The sequence below is a fragment of the Pantherophis guttatus genome, chromosome 1 (genome assembly GCF_059756535.1).
Source record: "Pantherophis guttatus breed Tessera chromosome 1, ASM5975653v1, whole genome shotgun sequence".
In the NCBI taxonomy this organism is placed as follows: domain Eukaryota; kingdom Metazoa; phylum Chordata; class Lepidosauria; order Squamata; family Colubridae; genus Pantherophis; species Pantherophis guttatus.
Window position 1 is genome coordinate 136,285,170 of NC_142063.1, and position 15,277 is coordinate 136,300,446.

At 36.1% G+C, this 15,277-nt stretch overlaps 1 protein-coding gene across 4 annotated transcripts in view; it reads right to left on the minus strand.

Moving 5' to 3' along the window:
- The window catches only part of LRP1B (LDL receptor related protein 1B), a 986,195-nt gene that overhangs the window by 209,749 nt on the left and 761,169 nt on the right, over nt 1-15,277 (minus strand). For all 4 annotated transcript variants that reach the window (XR_004592513.3, XM_034424500.3, XM_034424507.3 and 1 more), the window contains exons 24-26: nt 12,683-12,880; nt 7,958-8,162; nt 3,796-3,960 (exon numbers count right to left, since the gene is read on the minus strand). Coding sequence is in view for 3 of the 4 variants with exons in the window: in XM_034424500.3 (XP_034280391.2) it covers nt 3,796-3,960; nt 7,958-8,162; nt 12,683-12,880 (568 nt within the window). In the remaining variant the exon portion in view is untranslated. The remainder of the gene's footprint in view (nt 1-3,795; nt 3,961-7,957; nt 8,163-12,682; nt 12,881-15,277) is intronic.

The following is a 15,277-nucleotide window of genomic DNA, read 5'->3' on the forward strand; positions in this document are numbered from 1 at the left end:
AACAAATAAAAAAGTAATTTTATATTGCTCCCCAAAGGGTGGATTAAATGTATCAGTCTCGCAATATACTAGAAAAATGATAAGCAAATGTTTATTACCACTCAATTAATTTATTTTTAAATTAGAAAACTCTATAGCCAATTTTTACACTTTAAAATTTTTAGATTGAATGTATTCAGTAAATATCCTGGCTTTTAACCATTGGGTTGCAGATCAGGATATTTTACCATGGATCAATGTTCTGTTTTATATATTTGGTTAAAAAAAACTCTCTAAATTCCTAAAGGTAGCCTTTATGTTGCGTTTCTTGATTTAAGGGCAGCCTTAGACTCAATTTGAACAGAGGAAACTATAATGGATATTACAATATCCATTGATCATCACTTTCTCAGATTGGCAATTTTATTCATCAAAATATTACAGTGCAGATTAGAGACAATTGTAATGATGATGTAACCATCTCCCTGTCCTCAAAGGAGACAAATAAGGTGGTATTATTGCTCTTTTATTGTTCAACTTCTATATAAGTGACATTGTAGCCCTTTCTAAATTAAAATTTCACCCTCCAATACTTGCCCACCATACTGTTTTAAGTGAGCCCTCAAATATGTCTATCTCCGTAAGTGTCCTATTGTTCTGGGGAAATTCTTGAAAATTACTCAAAAATTTAAACTCTGGAATGCCCTTTAATTCTCCTGTAAAGTGGGAATTTAACAAAAGACTAATTGATCAGATCAAGTACATCGGATACCTAGGCATCCACTCACAATCCCCTATCCACTGGAATAGTCAAATGTTTCTCACACACTTAAACTATCCTAGTCATCAAGACAATAACTACATTCCTGCAGCAATAAAATTATATTAAGCAAAGGTTTTGGGTTATTGCTATTTAGTGCACAACTTTGTGTTTATAAGGATGCCCCTATTTTAGACGCTGTTCAGGCTAACTTTCTGAAAGCCATACTTCATGTCCCTTGCTTAGTTTTAAATGCCCTTGTTTGGTTGGAACTTGGTTGCATTTGCCTTGGGGCCCAACCTGTCAGATTTTGGCTGAAACAAATCTTTGAGCTAAGCCTCTGGTTCACCTTATCCTACTTCTTCCCTGAGGAGGCAAATTATTTCTGATCTGGCATATTATGTTCTCTCATTCCTGGCAATATTGTCATTTGACCAGATAAAACTTTAATCAAACATAGGATTTGGCATTGAGACATACAAAATGAGAGGGCTAAAATTATTCACCCTGATTTAATTATGTACAATTGTAGACTCTTCATGGACATTCCCGAGACACCTTTATGACATCTTCCATGTTCTGCCTATTATGGGATTATAATGCAATATAATATTATTCTCCAATAGAATAATTGCATGTAAGCCAGTAATCCATGTATTGTTTCACTGCCAATTGTACTATGGTATCAATGGTGTCTGGCACGCATAAATTTAATTGTCATAAATTTCTGATCTTTCTGATCAACTAAGTACAGTCTTCCTTCTGTAAGATAAATGTGGACAACCACTATAAAGGCTGCCATTTTTCCAGCAACAGCTATGACTAGGATAAGATGATTTCTTCTCATTATTAATTGCTTCAGGTTCATTCATTTTTCTTTTTAAATTAAATTTTGTAATGGTGTTCAATTTTGCTCTTGTATTTATAGTCTGAGACTATAAAATGATTTGAACTTGAATTTGATTTAATATCCAAAGCCTGAGCAAGCCTTTTTATCACTTAAATGTTTCCCTCTCAGTATAAAATTTCTTTTCCTATTGAAAATCAGTTTATTATTTTTCTTGCTTTTAACATTTAAATCCCATTTTACTGAATTGTTAGCCACAAGATTCTTTGAATGGAATGGCTTTAATATATTAAAGAAATAAAAACAGAAAATATAACTAAATTTATAACCATTATTTGTGCATTTAAATTGTTCCTTAATATCCACCACTTTCCATGACAATCAACAGATCTTGCTCCTTTTTTAAAATCAATATTGTCCTTCTCATTCTTTATGGAAATAAAATTTTGGACCAATCTTCTTCAGAATATCAAACATGGTTGTTCTGGTCATTTTATGTGGTTATATCTGGATCCTGTTCCAGTTGGGCTATCTGGATCCATTCCAGTCGGGCTTCAGTCCTGGGTATAGCACGGAAACGGCATTGGTCACATTGGTTGATGATCTCTGGAGGGCTCGGGACAGGGGTTGTTCCTCTGTCCTGGTCCTATTAGATCTCTCAGCGGCTTTTGTGACCATTGACCATGGTATCATGCTGCGCTGGTTGGAGGGGTTGGGGGGGCACCATGTTACAGTGGTTCTCCTCCTTCCTCTCTGACCGTACACAGTCTGTGTTGGCAGGGGGGCAGAGGTTGACCCCGAGGAGCCTAGTTTGTGGGGTGCCGCATGGGTAGGTACTTTCGCCCCTCCTGTTCAACATTTATGTGAAGCCGCTGGGTGAGATCATCCGTGGCTTCGGGGTGGATTTCTATCAGTACACTGATGATATTCAGCTGTACATTTCTACCCCGGGCCACCCCAATGATGCCCTTGAAGTGATGACCCGGTGCCTGGAGACAATACAGAACTGGATGGGGAGAAACAAGCTCAGACTCAGCCCCTCCAAGATTGAGTGGCTGTGGTTTCCAGCGTCCCGTCATAGTCAGTTGGTTCCATCACTGACTATAGGGGGTGAGATCTTGGCCCCCTCAGAGAGGGTTCGCAACTTGGGTGTTCTCCTGGACTCACAGCTGTCTCTAGAAGACCATCTGACGACTGTGGCCAGGGGGGGCTTTTTATCAGGTTCGCCTGATCCACCAGTTGCCTCCCTTTCTGGACCAGGACGCCTTGCAAACGGTCAGTCACTCACGCCCTGATCACTTCCCGTCTGGACTAATGTAACACTCTCTACATGGGGCTCCCCTTGAAGAGCACCCGGAGGCTCCAGCTGATCCAGAATGCGGCCGCGCGGGTGATTATGGGAGCGACTCAATGCTCCCATGTAACACCATTCCTGCGCGAGCTGCACTGGCTCCCGGTGGTCTTCCAGGTGCGATTCAAGGTATTGGTTGCCACCTTTAAAGTGCTCCATGGCATAGGACCTGGTTACTTACGAGACTGCCTTCTGCCTCCGATAGCCTCCCATCGACCAGTACGCTCCCACAGAGACGACTCCTCAGGATGCTGTCAGTTAGACAGGGTCGACTGGCAACCCCCAGGGGGAGAGCCTTCTCTGTGGGGGCACCTGCCCTCTGAAACGAGCTGCCTCCGGAGATTTGTCGGATTCCTGACCTTCGTACCTTTTGCTGCGCCCTTAAAACACTATTACTCCATCAAGCAGGGCTGGCCTAAAATATTATTTTTAATGGGTTATTTTATTTTGGATCATTGGCCAAACTATTTAATAATTTTAAATTGTTTTTAACTTTTATACTGTTGATTTTTATCTTGGCTGTACACCACCTTGAGTCCTTCGGGAGAAGGGCAGTATAAAAATTTAATAAAACTAAACTAAACTATATTTTTCTAATACTTTCCCATAGCCTCTTTCAGATTTATTTAAGTTCTACATAAACTGCAAAAATGTTCATGTGTACTTCCCCAGTCACATGCATTTTGGTTGCTCAAAGATTTGCAATACAATGATTTAAGAAGCTTATATAAGTTCCTAATTTACATGTTCTTGTGGCAATTACAATTTTAGGCATTAAAATAGGAACCAAATAATAGTTTATGCCTATTGTAATGTATTCCAAAAATAGATTATAAGAGACATATTCATATATTTTACCTAGCATCTGTCCATACTATCCGTTTTTCAAAATGATCAACTGTAAGACCATTAGGCCATGCTCCACTATCCATGTCTTTATATATGATCTTTCTTCCTGCTCCACTCATGGAAGCAGATTCAATGCGAGGAAAATTAGCATCCCAGTCTGTCCAAAATAGAATTCTGAATGATACAAAAAGAAACATATTAACAGGAGCAAATAATCAGTACTTTAGAAAAAAAAGCATCATTATTAGCCACCAATCACTATTAGCCCAGATTTTTTTTCCCAAGATAGTCATACTATATAAATATTTTGAAATAAGTAAGTAAATAAGTAAGTGAGTAAATAAATGATACGATCTATATCCTGCCATTGGAAAAATGATGATTTTATTAATTTATTTCCATAATTTCAGGAACAATGAAACTATACTAATTGCAAATATAACTTTACTTCATTTACTTTAAAAATAATTTTTAAAAAGTTAAAAAGTATTTTTAAGTTGCAAGAATGAAGTTATTCTGAATGTAATACAATTTGAAGAAAAACAGCACTATTATGGAGAGACTAATTTTAGATTTAAATTTACAGGTTTCCTTCTCTTCTAAGTATAGTATTAAATTGGTCTATTTCAACAATTCTTAAATATTTTGAGGGATTTTCTACAACTAGAATTTATTATCATAATTGATTCATGGAATGATCAGAACAGTTTTCAGAGATTATTCCTTTGCTCAACATAGAATTATACCCTCTTAGTGATGAAATTTAGTTAAGCACTATAAACTAAATAATATAGGAGGGGGGAAAACCCTCAATCTGAATCTAAATATGTATTAATGTTCCTGTGAGATCTACTCTGTAGCAAGGAAGAAATCCTTTTTCTCTGCCTCTATTACATTACCACAAAGTCATCCAGTAGAGTTATTTCAGGTGATTTACTAGGTATTACATCTTCTTCTGTAGTGTAGTTAAAAGGAACTATCTGAAGGTTGCTGTGAGTAGTTTGCAAAACATTGCTGATAACATCAGTTGCATGTACTCCTGCTTGAACTTTAGGTTAAAAAGTAATTTTAATGAATGCTTACTTAAACCATGTCCCTAGTGCCAATAGATGAATTTCAGTTTGTTTTGCCATCTAGAAGTGGATTTTATACTTGCATTTTATATTCACATGCACTTGCATTTTATACTCATTCACTCCTAGCTCATCAAAGCTGCTAGAGGAAAGCTAATTGACTGGCTACTAGAAAAAATAAATTCCTCCAAGAAAAATGCTTATGATTGGTCTTTTCCAAAGGTTTTGTGTTAAGATCTAATTGGTATTTAAAAAGAAGCACCCACTATTTTTAATAATAATTAGCTATTCCAGGGTTTTAATTCCCCTCCCCCAACAGAAATACAACAATTGTTTACACACTTTTCAGTCTCATTTAAGTTTTGTGAGTGAAATAGCCATTATGGTTTATTTCTGCCATGTAGAATGTATTTCATAATAGTATTTCTATTATACACACTAACTTGTCCCTTGCAAAATTTAGAGAGGCTCTGGTATGTTCCAGTAGACTGTAGTTCTCTAAAGTTTGTTCCAAAGCTTTGTATTGCGATGTTCTTATATTTATCCAGTTTAATGCAATTCTGAGGAAAAAATGCAATGTTGAAGAGTTTGATCCCTATTGCAGGGAGCTATTACCTCATCTTGTTTCTCATATATTCAAATGCCAAGGGTTAGCTCTTATTGCATTGTTTATCTGTTCTGAAAGAGGAAATACTACTTGCTGACTTCACAGTACCACTTCACAGATGTTTCAGCATACAACTTCAGATGTTTTAGCACACAACTAATTCAAGATGCATAGCTCCCTGCTGAGAGCAATTTAAAATTCAGTATGGATTCGATTTGGACTCTTGAACATGCTTGCAACAAGTCCCTTTATACACTTTTTTTTTTAGTCCCACAAACTTTTGGTTCCCTGCACACGATGGCGAGAAATATGATGGAGAAATGCAACAGAGCTGGAAATCAGATTAGCAAAGAAATGCTTGGGGGAAGCGAGGGCATCTGGGCACCATGCACTGAAATGGGGCCGTCTCTCTTCAGCAGCTGCCCAGTTCTGCCGGAGGAAAGGCCGGCATCTACTGGCACTTAAGCACAGTGGCATGCCAGCTGTGGCCAGGAAGGGGCAGCCGGCATGGGCACTGCAGGCAGGATGCCCACTCGCTTCAGCACCCTCCCTGACCCTCTGGCGTTCTGGCGGCACTTTGGCCCTGGGCTGCTAATTTATGCACAGGCTCTGCCACGCCCCTGCTGTAAAGTAAGTCAGTTTTTGCCTGAGTAATGTGATTGAAGGCACCGCGTCTCCATTTGGTTTCTGTTGCTCCTCTCTTGGACTTTTGGGGAGGTTTTTTTGTTTGTTTTTTCCACCTGGAAGGAAGTTGAACGAAAACCAGATGTATACCAGAAAACACAGATTTTCTGGAACATGTCTAACTGGTTCACCAAACTCAGCAAAAAAATAGGTATAAGTTCTGCCAAACCGGTGTGAATCAGCTGAATCCCACCACTGCCTTTATACACAGTGGCCCAGGTGAAGAGAACAAAGTGAAATTGAGAAGAAATTTGCTTTTCTTCAGCAGTGAGTATGTAAAAGTTAAAACTACTTTACATGTAGTAGTGAAATGAATACAAAACATTAACAATTTCTTTCATGTGTGTTTATGTATGTGAGGAAATATTGGTTTCCTCACGTTCCTGGCAAGAAATATTGCCAGAATCATCTCAACACATCTCTGACATTGGTAACCATCATCCTTTTTCTGGTACATTTATTTCAAAGGTATCACCCCAGTCCGTGTTTTATTTCTGATGCTACTGTAACCTACAGTCATAATTACAGCTTTCACACAAGAAGTCTCTGGTTACACAATCTTCATAACTGTCCATAGAATTTTCAATACAGATAGACTGACAACTTGGCAGCTCAATAGCTTTAGTAATTGCAGAAGATATTTAAAACATGACTAGACAAAATCATTTAATATGCAGTAAAAATGTGGATGGACTGCTAACAGTTTATTTCTTTCTTGCATGGATAGTGTGTATGTATGAAAAATTATTTGTTATTTCTAGGAAATTGGGACAAAACACTAATTGAATTACTTTTCCTGCATTCTTTGAAGGATAGGACTGGTTGGCTTGCAATATTTTCACCCATGTAGTGAATTCTTCAGGCATGAAGGTGGTTGTGTGAATGGTCCAAAATGGTTTAGAGGGCCTCAAGAGCAGAAATAGTCCAAAGTACTCTGAATGTTTTGAGGTATATCTTCAGGGATCGCTATTCTAGTCTTTGTCATGCTTTCAGCTCTGAACATCTATTGTACATATGCTATGTACCATTTAGGCAAAGCTGTTATGAGATATTATTCCATTTAACCGCTGACTCTCCTTATACATCAATAATACTCAGCTACATGTATCTTTTTCAGCTAATGCCAGAATCAATGTAATATTTTAACTGTTCTCTATAGTAAAAAAAACTCAGTGTGATGTAGATGAGGATTAATGAAATAGGTATTTCGAAGGAAAATGCAAAAATGTTTAATAGGCAAAGGAGTTTCACAAAATTAAATGATGACAATATATGTGTTGGCTTGCTAGTCCCAGGTATAGAGACTTTTCTGTTAAGGCACCTCTGAATATCATTTCTCCAGAGATCAGATTGATCTCATGCCCATCCCAAGCAATCAGTGTTTTAATCTTTAGTTTTACTCAGTCATTTAGTCTTTAGTTTTAAAATGTAAATATACCTTTGAATTATATAGTTAAAATGCAATTTATCACAACATAAAGAATTATGAATTTATTAAAGTTGGGAACTAACAAAAAAGAAAAAAAAATCCAGTGTGGAAAATGTACAGCCTCAGATTTAATGTCATTAAAATCTATGCTTAATTACTATTAATAATAAATAAGCAATAAATAGATTGACCACAGTTATTTTGTATGGTCAAGTATGTGTTTAAAAATTGCATGATTTTCTTTAAAATAAGTTTTGGTTGTTTCCCCTTTTTGCTGTTTTTTCTTTTTCTTTTTTATATTAAAGCAATGCAATATTAAGAAATAATTCTGCATGATTTTTTTTAAAAAAATTGTAAGATAACATAAAGAATAATTACCCATATCTGGGATCCAAAGCAATAGCTCTAGGATGTTCCATTGCACCTGCAATTAGGGTTGTCCTCAGTGTACCATCTAATTTAGCTACTTCAATTTGATCCAGATTGCTGTCTATCCAATATATATTTTCAGCAATCCAGTCCACAGTAAGACCTTCTGGAGTGGCTAAACCATGTTGGACCACAATTTCAACGGAGCTTACACCTGTGAAAATATTAGAACAAGTCTTCAATTTTAGAAATTTATCTAAAAGGCAAAAATTATGTACTTCTTAAAAAGCAAAGCAAGCACTCCCTGGTCATTTGTAGTGCCATTTTCCATAGGTTTACATATTTGCAATTGCCAAAAATATCGCAGGGTTGAATTGTGGAGTCCTTGGTGACTGAGCTTGATTGTTTTCTTGTTGCGTTACCAAACTAGGTAACATCATCAGATGTTGAGTGCTTTCAGATAGTTCTTTATTTTTGTTTACTATTTTACACACGCACAAAGCGGCATACATGCTTTTGGAAACGTACATAGTAGGTTTGTTTTTCAAGGTCTCTTTTTGTCCAGTTCCATTATCTATGGTCAAGAGGTGAAGATATAACCCTTCTGAATAACATAAATATTTTAATATGAATATGTGATAAACAAAGGTTTTGTTCCAATTATAACACTGAACACTTTTATCATTACAACAAAGGTGATAAACATAATAATTTCAAAACGATGATCATAGTAATTCAAAACTGTAAAGTAGGTCCATATAAATTTTGAAATGAATTTGAACTCTGAGATGTCTATTGTGAAAAAGGATCACCATCATTAATATTTAAATTGTTAATACTATATTATCCATTAAAATTATTTCTATCTCATTTTAAGCCAGAAAGTCTCTAAAGGCAACTAGGTTCAATAGCATTTGCTATTTTATATTTTTACATAACATATATATTTTGGAATGGATCGCAAAAGGATAGCACTGTTGCAAATGAGTTGTTTCTAATCCCTCAGGGCTGAGATAATTAGTCACAATTCTGCAAACTATGCATGCAGAACATGGTATGAAAACTGTTCCGCTATCATTTTCCTCTTCTGTGGAGTTTATGCATAATTTTCTGATATTTTAAACATTACAGGTAATCTTCGCTTACTAATGTTACTGGGACTGGCAAATCCATTGCTAAGTGGCATGATTGAAAATTAAAATATCACATCATTCAACCTGACTTACGTCAATTCCAGTTGCAGTTGTTAAGCATGACATCATGTGGCTGCCACTTCTTGCCATTGATTTTGCTTGGCAGATGTTGGCTTTGAAGGGAGATCATGAATGTGACCAGAGGATATTGCAATTGTCATAAATGTATGCTGGTTGCCAAGCACCTGAACTGTGATAACATGGTCATAGGAACATGTGGCAGCTGCAAGTTTGAGGACCAGTCATAAATCTTCTATTTCAGTGCCAACATAACTTCCAACGGTCCCAGAATGAGCAGTCAGTAAGAAAAGCCACCTATGGCCTTGTTGATGACTCAACAAGGCCATCTACCTGCATAGAAGTCATCCAATATTTTACCTTTAAGAATTTGCAGACTGCTTTTCTCTAAGCTTATGGTTTGCAGATTACTCTTAGTAGACCAGGAGGGGAGATAAAGTAGGGACTTGATGGGGGTGGTTATACTACTAGAACCTTATGAGAAACATTTCATAGCACTATTATCCATACAAGCAGCGTGCAGGATTTGGCCTTTGTATATAAAAAAGGTTAAATATTCAAAATTATTTTTATAAATTATTTTATAAGTGCACCAAAAATTCAAGAAAAAGAAGAAATATTTGCTCTAAAACTACCATATGCTCATTTAATTTCTGCAAATTCCCTGGTTAGTATAACAATTTATTAAAGACTAACAAAACAATTCTGAGGGCATTTTCAGAAATAATCTGCACTGAATTCTATAGATGTATTGTGAATATTTTGAGAAACATAAAAGGAAAATAAGCCTTTGGCTTGAAATGGAATATGATGTATGAAATACACAGTCCCAAATGAACTTTGCTGCATCCATCTGAGAAGAACATTATGGTTATAATTCTGCCACACAATTGCTTTCCAGCATCTTGCTGGTTCAATTTACCTCAGAAGAAACAGAAATCATCTGTTACAAACCTTTATTGGTGTTTTGCATTTATCTCCTATGCATTTCATCATTTTGAATTCAAGTCTTATTAAAAGAATTAAAAAATAAAATAAAACTGTAGAATATATCCTTTACATGCCTCCTATTTAATGTTTGTTAGAAAGAATAAGGGAAGCACAGCAGGGTAAAACTCTCCTCAATGGTCTGAGATGAAGCAACTGAAGGAGCTGAATGACGAGCCAATACTTTATACATTTGAGGAGGGAAGGGATAAAGGTTTAAGAGAAAGCATTTGGACACAGGTTTTCTGGAACTTTTTCATGTGACAGCACAAGAAAAAATCAAAATACAAGATTACAGAAATGAAAACACACAAAGAACTTCTTTTTAACTCTCAAAATTCTTATCTAGACATCAACTGACTTTTCAAAAAGTAATAGGCAACTTTACAACAAAGTATGAGAAATAAAAAGGAATTGCATTGTTTCCCTTTTTGATATATCTAGCTTTTAATATAAAATTATACCAAAAAATAAGCACCCAAAAAAAGAACCTGTGTCTGAAACATGCTGGGCTTGATAATAAGTATTCTAATAGAAGTTCCTCCTCTTTTTATTCTTTCCTTTTTGTTTGCATATTTTTTATGTGAAATTGTGATACTTCAAAGAAAATATAAATAGAATAGTAGACAATATAAACTGAAAGACAGCAAACAATCATTTAACTCCTGGTTAATAGGTGTTTTGTGATTATCCATAACTAGCAAGGTAGCAATTTTTGAATATACAAATTAACCTATAGTAGTCATTTTGGGTGCATGACCACCGCACACTCAAAATTATAAATCTGCCAATTGATCCCAAAGATTACCTTTAGCTGCTATGATCAAAACTATGATCTACGCAGAAAAATATTTGGAATCTACTTTTGAATCTATAAGGATACAGAGTACATAGTTTGTCATCTTTGCCCACATCAGAGCTAAGGCAAGATTTTAGGAACAGGTAGCTTAAATACCTTTTTCGTTGTATGTATATTGAATCAAATTTAGTCCTGTTGATACTATTTTAACATTTTTAAGGACATGAATTAATTGATAGGGCATTATTGGAAATTTCAGTTCAGTTCAGGCCATGTTTGAATATCCCAGAAATTTCCACTTTAAAATTATTCTTCAACCTTTGATAGAGATATGCTATAACTTTTGATCCTGTCATGAATTTCATCAAAGTAAAATATCTCAAATGCTGAATCATTTGTTAGTATCTGAAAACATAGTTATAATGAGCTGTGGTGGCACAGTGGTTCAAATTCAGAACTGCAGGCTACTTCTGCTGACTGGTTTTTTGTTTTTTAATTTGATTTATTTGCTGCCCTTCTCCGGAGACTCAGGGTGGTTTACAATGCGTTAAGCAATAGCCTTCATACTTTTGTATATTTATACAAAGTCAGCTTATTGCCCCCACAAACTGGGTCCTCATTTTACCTACCTTATAAAGGATCGAAGGCTGAGTCAACCTTGAGCCTGGTGAGATTCGAACTTACAGTAATTGCAGACAGCTGGTGTTAATCACAATGCTATCAGTCTGCTGAGCCACCAGGCCCTTAGCCACCAGCCCTGTTGGCTGCAGCAGTTCGATTATCACTGGGCCAAAGTTGACTCAGCCTTCCAGCCTTCCGAGGTCGATAATATGAGGACCCAGATTGTTGGGGGCAATGTGCTGACTGTGTAAACTGTTTATAGAGGGCTGTAAAACACGGTGAAGTGGTATATAGTCTAAGTGCTATTGCTACTGCATTATTTATCCTATATTCAGATAATGACAGTTGATCTACTATGGGAAGAAGGTTTAAAATGAGTTGCTTGGATTGCATTCTCCTTATGAACTCAGTCACATTACTTTTATTGAACACACACACACACACACACACACAGCTAAAGGTAGTGTCTGTAAATATATGTACCACACAAGTGACACATATTTGAAAAATCCCAGTTATTTTTTAGATATTGAACAGAAAGACAAAAAAGCCATGAAGAAAATATGCAGATTTGGGTCACCAGACCCAAAACTCTCAAACCTATTTATTTATTTAGCAAATTTATTTAGCTGTCCAACTTACAATGCTGACCCCAGGCAACTTGTAATGTTAAAAATCCACAATATAAAACCCCTAAGTCTCCCACCAATACTACTACTGCAAGCAGCAACAAGCAAAACCAAACCACTCACTTCATTGGCTTCATATCAACCTGAGGTCCTCAGATCTACTAACAGAATTATTCTTCAGATCTTTCTCTTAAAATATCAAGATGGGGACAATCTTATTTCTGGGGGAATAATATTGCATAGGGAGGGAGCAACCATTGAGAGGGCCCTTTTTCTTGGCCCCACTTTATATACCTTTCCATATATACAGTAACTCATTCAGAGTATGTATTGATATACATGTTTACTATTTAAATAATAAAATGTATTTGTACATATTTATAATTTATGTAATAAAAATCTTTCAATTATAACTCATTCATCATGTTTCTGAGTCCTATACCACTTAATTTAAAAAATAAAATAAAATCTAAGCTCCATTTCATACCTCCAGTTTCAGAAAGCTTGCCTCTGTAAATTTTATCTTCTACTACATCTGTCCAGTATAGTAAGCTTTGATTGAAATGAAAATCAAGTGCTATTGTATTTCTTAAACCAGGAACTAATAGGCTGTAGTCTCGTTTCTGCAGATCAATCCTTCTGATCTCATGCCGAATAGAGAAAATGATGAATGCTTCGAAAGGATCTGGGAACACAACAGTACATTTTGTGGTTAAACCTAATCAGTAGTAGGTTATTACAGTGAATGTAATAAAAGACATTCATCAGATTAATATTTGTAGAATATTCTGATTGTAGAATAGGGAGAGAATAATCTCTTTTAAGAAAGCAAATGTCAGACTTATCCCTAGAATATTAGATTGGAGTCTATTAAACAGGTACACAAAAAACTAGGAATTTTCAATATGGAATTTTATTTTAGGAAAGCTAAGAAGCCATTATGAAAGAATTCCAGTCACTTTTGTCTATCAAAATAAGATATACATATAATTAGTTCAATATTCAATTACTGTGTGTTTTATTTTATTGGACAGTCCTCTTTTGGATGGCCTTATTTCGATCCCTTCATTTGGTAATAGCTAGATATATTCAGATTATTCTCTTCTGACCTTGAGAGAAGTGGTGGGTTGCCCCTGGTTCGCACCGGTTCTATAGAAAAACTGGTGGGAGGTTCCGCCCACTGACCCTGATATCATAAAAATACTTCTGCGCATGCACAGAAGCTTCTGCGCTTGCGCAGAAGAGCGCACGTGCACACGCAGCCCCGTTGCAAACTGGTAGTAAAGGTAAGTAGAACCCACCCCTGCTTGAGAGTTATGGGGAGGTATGATGGGTGACAGGATTGGGCTCTTCTTGAACTCAATCCCAGTACCTTCATCTAGTTCTGTGTTCCTGCCCCCTGAGGTAAATCTCATTTCTTGGTCAGCAGATTCTCAGAGGTCTAAGTTTCTAGTTGTTGCTGCTAAAGGTCATATCAGCCTTTAATAACAAACAAGAAGGCTAAATTGATAGTCCCCTCTTGGAAATGTGCCCAGCCAGGTTTTGGGTAAGGATGCAGAAGTGACAACCTTCATCTGAGAATCTGTAATGACTACCAGTGATGCTTCTCCAGATGATACTTTGAGTTACTAGATATGAGATCCTGTTCATTACATTGGGCTCTAGAGATCAGTTGAAATTGTTGCTTTTGCAACAGTCTCCCTTCTGCATAGTAATCTTTGGAGCCTGAGCTCCTTTACTCCATTTCTAGATTGGTGGAGATCCTTAGGCTGATTAACCTAGATCCAGGAGATTTCAACCTGCCTTCCCTAGAAGTGGGGCTCGAGGATACTTAGGTGGTCATGGCCACTATGATACATCCCCAAACCCCCACAGCTTCAACCTTAAACTGTCTACTGTGGATCTCACCCCATTCCTAAGAAGTCCATAAAGTGGGTGTCCCCAAACAGTCCCTTTGTACAACCTGGAGCTCCTTCTCGACTCATGATTCACTTGGCAAGGCAAATTATGCTAGCATATTTTCTGTCAAGGACTGGATGAATGCACTTTAAACAGACCATGAGAAGGAGTTTCTGGGCCTAAGGATGATTTTGAACTTGGGCACCCCAATTCTAGGCCAGTACTTTAACTATTACATTATAGTCATCAGAATTGTCTGCCAGGACCAAGTCAGAGAATTTTACTGATGTATTTCTTGCTTGCTTTCTCCATATGTTGGAGTATGTGTTCATAGGATTTGGGAAGAATTATCAATAATTGGAAGATAAAAATTATTTTTATTCCAAAATATATCTCTATGACATGTGCAAAAGGTTTTTTTTTTAATGTAACTTTATAGTATACAGTTAATCCTTTCCTAATCATGTATAAGAAAATAGAAAGCTTCTACTTCCCAGTTTCTCATTATTGTTCTTAATGGATGTCTTTAATATTCTATAGATCTTGGAGGCACTGATCAACTTCAGTCCTTTCTTTATCCTGTTATTGTTTTACCTTTATTTTTTTTTATAAGACAAATGCTCCATGAAGATGAAGAGGGCTTATCAGCTTGTTATAGAAACCTAAAGATATAAATTTGATAATATTTCTAATAAATGTGAAAAAATAAAAGAAAAAATCTGCAATATGTTTTCTAAATTCTTAGCCATAAGATAACTTATGCCATTTAGCATATGAACTACATATAAAATATAAAATTTTGTATGATGTAAAAAGTGTGTGACTGGGTAGGTATGGCTGTGAGCATTTTTCTTCCTCCCTTGCTCCTTAATGTGTTACAAATTTAGCACAATTCAAACTTACACAGTTAAGACTCAAAACCAGTGATCCCCTATCATTGTATGAATAAAGACAATTAAAGAAGATACTTCATGTGTAACCATCCTCTATAAAACGTATATACAATTTTTGAATCACAAATTTCTTCATTATTGGTGGAAATGGAAAAATGAAACTGCATTTTACATACCAATACGTAGAAAGCCAAATATTGAAATACTGCCTCTGATCAGTGAGATTGAATCAAGAGCATTTAAAACTTGTTACCAAAAAAGTTGTTATAACAAATGCACTTTCAGAGAAA